The sequence below is a fragment of the Panthera uncia genome, chromosome E1 (assembly GCF_023721935.1).
Source record: "Panthera uncia isolate 11264 chromosome E1, Puncia_PCG_1.0, whole genome shotgun sequence".
Lineage (NCBI taxonomy): Eukaryota > Metazoa > Chordata > Mammalia > Carnivora > Felidae > Panthera > Panthera uncia.
In genome coordinates, this window is record NC_064814.1 from 56,305,788 (window position 1) to 56,309,756 (window position 3,969).

General features: G+C 50.7%; 1 protein-coding gene across 1 annotated transcript in view; it reads right to left on the minus strand.

The window, feature by feature from the left end:
- Positions 1–2,893: 2,893 nt before the first annotated feature.
- POLR2A (RNA polymerase II subunit A) overlaps positions 2,894–3,969 on the minus strand; it is a 22,870-nt gene continuing 21,794 nt past the window's right edge. Inside the window, exon 29 of the mRNA XM_049637059.1 lies at positions 2,894–3,969. This exon is cut by the window's right edge and continues 341 nt beyond it. Within this exon, the coding sequence (XP_049493016.1) occupies positions 3,097–3,969 (873 nt within the window). The 3' untranslated portion in view covers positions 2,894–3,096.

Here is a 3,969-nt window from a genome sequence, read left to right on the forward strand (position 1 = left end):
TTTTCTAAGTAAGCTCTACACCTACAGGGGGCTTGAACTCATGACCCTGAGATCAAAATTTGCATGCTCCACTGACTGAGCCAGCCAAGTGCCCCAGGAATAAAGGTTTTGATAACTGGGAAGGTAGAAACAGAGTCGGCATCATGTGTATATGACATGACTCTTTATGTATGGAGCAAAAGTCCTACATATAAATTAAGAGATTATTGAGAGATTATGGAGTTTGCTGGATATAAACTCAATATACAGAAATTATTTCCTTTCTGTACATCAAGATGTGAGAAAATGAGGTATGAAAAAAGATACTGTATTATATCTATAAAAAATATAAAGAATCAGAAATATAAAAAATATAAGACTAGAGAGAATATAAAGGTGAGAGTCTGACTCTTGATTTCGGCTCAGATCATGATCCCAGGGTTGTAGGATCGAGCTATGCGTGCGTGGGGCTCTGTGCTGAGCAAGGAGCCTGCTTGAGATTCTCTCTCTCTGCTCCTCTCCCCTACTTACATGCATGATCTCTCTCCCTCTCAAATAAAAACAATTAATATACATAAACTATGATATATTAACGATATATGAATACATTAATTATATGAGCTATAGATTTAATGAAACTTTATTTTAAATGTTTATGTATTTTTGAAAGAGAGAGAGATAGAGCACGAGCAGGGGAAGGGCAAGAGAGACAGGGAGACACAGAATCGGAAGCAGGCTCCAGGCTCTGAGCTGTCAGCACAGAGCCCGACGCGGGGCTCGAACCCACGAACCGTGAGATCATGACCTGAGCCGAAGTCGGACGCTCAACCGACTGAGCCACCCAGACGCCCCCCGTTTACTTTTTTAAACTGAAGCAGAGTTGGCAGTGTTCCACTGAAGTCAGGTGCACAGTAGTGAGTGGACGTGTCTATACGTTACGTTGCCTTCTCCACAAGTGTGGCTGCTTCCTGCCCCCACAGGATACCGGGGCTAGAATTCCCACGCTGCTTTTCATCCCCCAGGACTTCTTCATTCCAGAACTGGAAGCCTGGATGGGCCTCTCACCTCCCCTCCACCCGCCATCCCCTTCCTCGCCCCCTCTGGCCACCATGTTTGTTCTATTTATGGGTCTGATTCTGCCTTTCGTTTATTCATTTGTTTTCACACGTATGTTAATGGGGAGGGACCTTTTAGGAAGATTTCTCGTGGAGATTTATGAATTCGCCGAAGCGTTTTCTTCTTAAACATGATTGGGTTTATTAAATAGTATGTGCCGTGTGCTGAACGTTGGTCTCCCCCAAATGCCCACATTGAAAACAAATCCCTAACGTTATTTGGAGGTGGCGCTTTGGGGAGGTGCTTAGGTCACGAGGGTGAAGCCCTCTTGGGATGGGGGGTCTCAGAAAAGACCCCCAAGGGCTCCCTGCCCCTTCTGAGCGTGAGGACGCAGTGAGAAGATGGCCATGTATGAACCCTCCTTAGGTACCAAATCTGTCAGTTGCCTTGATCTTGGATTCCCCAGCCTCCAGAGCTGTTTCGAGAAACCGCTGTTGCTTATAAGCCAGTTTATGGTATGGTTGTAGCGGCCCAGATCCAGACAGTATGCAAACAATCCTATTCTTACATGACTTCTGTGTAACCTCCTATCTTCCTACGCAACCCGAGAGACGTCTGCACTTACATTCACCAAGTTCTGGCGCTGTTTTTGGTGGTGGGATTTGGGAAGATTTGGCATTTCTCTCTACAGTGTTTCGTATACCCTTTATATAAAAATAAGTCGTTCCTGGGGCGCTTGGGTGGCTCAGTCGGTTGAGTGTCCGACTTCGGCTCAGGTCATGATCTCACAGTTTGTGGGTTCGAGCCCCGCGACGGGCTCTGGGCTGACGGCTCAGAGCCTGGAGCCTGCTTCGGATTCTGTGTCTCCCTCTCTCTTTCTCAAATATGAATGTTAAAAAAAACTTTAAAAAAAAGAAGTCATTTCTTTCAAAACAACTTAAGATTGGGGTTAAATATACCCAAATGGCATCTACATAATCTCGGTGACGTTAATAGATCTTGGTCATAATACTTTCGATACCGTTCTTTGAAATACTTCAATTTAAAACATGAATTTAAAACATTCAAAGTGAAGCGGAAATAACTTGCAGAGGACAGAGGATTGTTGATCTCCAAACGAACAAGAAACTCATGAAAAAAATATGAAGTGGCCAAAAACAATAAATTATTCCCAAATCCTTTAATTTTAGTTTTCAAACGTATTACAGCATCCAGAACCTTCTCATTGTTGGTCGGAGGCCAAAACAAAAACTGGTCAGTAGTGACTTGAGAAACGTGCAGGAAAAATACCAAAAGAAAACGTGCCTCCTGGTGGCGGCTTGAAGGGCAAGACGTTTTCTGCTTCTGTGGTGCGTACGTTGCCACACTTGTCCAAACTCCGGACCGGGAGAGGCAGACGGGCTAAAAAGCTGTCACGTGGAACACGCTTTAACCTAAGGCAAGGGCCTGAGCTGCTCGCCCAGCAAGCTGGTAAAAAGCACCACGGAGCACGTGGTAGGTATTTGTTCAGAGAATACGTGTACCCTCAGGGGGCGTCTCCCCGCCTCTTCCCGGCCTGGGCAGGGGTCCCCACACTCAGCAGCAGCCCAGGCGGGTGGGCCAGACACAGCTGCCTCCCAGTAAAGCACTCAACGTCACGTTTTTGGCCAAAATTAGTAAACTTTATTTGAACTTCAAAAAAATAAAATAACAGACGAAAGGCAGCTTTAGCTTTGTTCTTCCATAGGATCGGATAGAATGACCCAAAGCAGGAACTACCCCTAAGAAGTTAAAACACCCTTTACCCCCAGTCAAGCCACAGGCAAGGAGGGATCCTCAATTCGGGGACGGGCCTGGGGTGGGTGGGGTAGGAAGACCACCAGAGCCAGGCGAGTGGATTCTGAGACAGCACGAGTGGAGAACGAGACAAGAAGCCCCAGCGGAAACAGAACCAGAACGTCAACGAGGAACTTCGTCACAAGAACTATGTACAAGGGAGGCGGGCCGGGGGCCTGCGCCTCGTGAGGGCACCCCCCGGGCTGCCCTTCGCCCTGGCCGATGGCCGCTGTGCCCCGCTCACCCTCAGTTCTCCTCATCACTGTCGTCTGGGCTGATGGCCGGGCTGGTGAGGCTGTAGGTGGGGCTGGTGGGCGAGTAGCCGGGGGAGGTGGGCGAGTAGGTGGAGCCTTTGGGGGAGGTGGGCGAGTAGGTGGGGCTGGTGGGCGAGTACTTGGGGGAGGTGGGCGAGTAGGTGGGGCTGGTAGGCGAGTACTTGGGGGAGGTCGGGGTATAGACCGGAGAGGTTGGCGAGTAAGTAGGAGACGTCGGGGAATATTTTGGGGTGGTAGGCGAGTAGGTGGGGCTGGTGGGCGAGTACTTGGGGGAGGTGGGTGAGTACTTGGGGCTGGTGGGCGAGTACTTGGGGGAGGTCGGGGTGTACTCTGGGGAACTGGGGCTGTAAGAGGGACTGGTGGGGGTATACTTCGGCGAGGTGGGGCTGTAGCTGGGGGAGCTGGGGCTGTAGCTGGGGGAGCTCGGGGTGTAGGTCGGGGACTGCGGTGTGTATCGTGGGCTTGACGGGGAGTAGCTTGGCGAGGTCGGGGAGTAGCTGGGTGAAGTCGGAGAGTAGCTGGGAGAGGTTGGGCTGTAGTTAGGGCTTGTCGGTGTGTAGTTGGGGCTCGTGGGGGAGTAGCTGGGTGATGTCGGGCTATAGCTGGGGGACGTTGGGGTATAATTGGGACTGGTCGGAGAGTAGTTAGGGCTGGTCGGGGAGTAGCTCGGGGATGTGGGGGAGTAGCTGGGGGATGTGGGAGAATAGCTGGGGGATGTGGGGGAGTAGCTGGGGGATGTGGGGGAGTAGCTGGGAGAGGTCGGGGAGTAGCTGGGAGAGGTCGGGGAGTAGCTGGGAGAAGTGGGAGAGTAGCTGGGAGAGGTCGGGGAGTAGCTGGGAGAGGT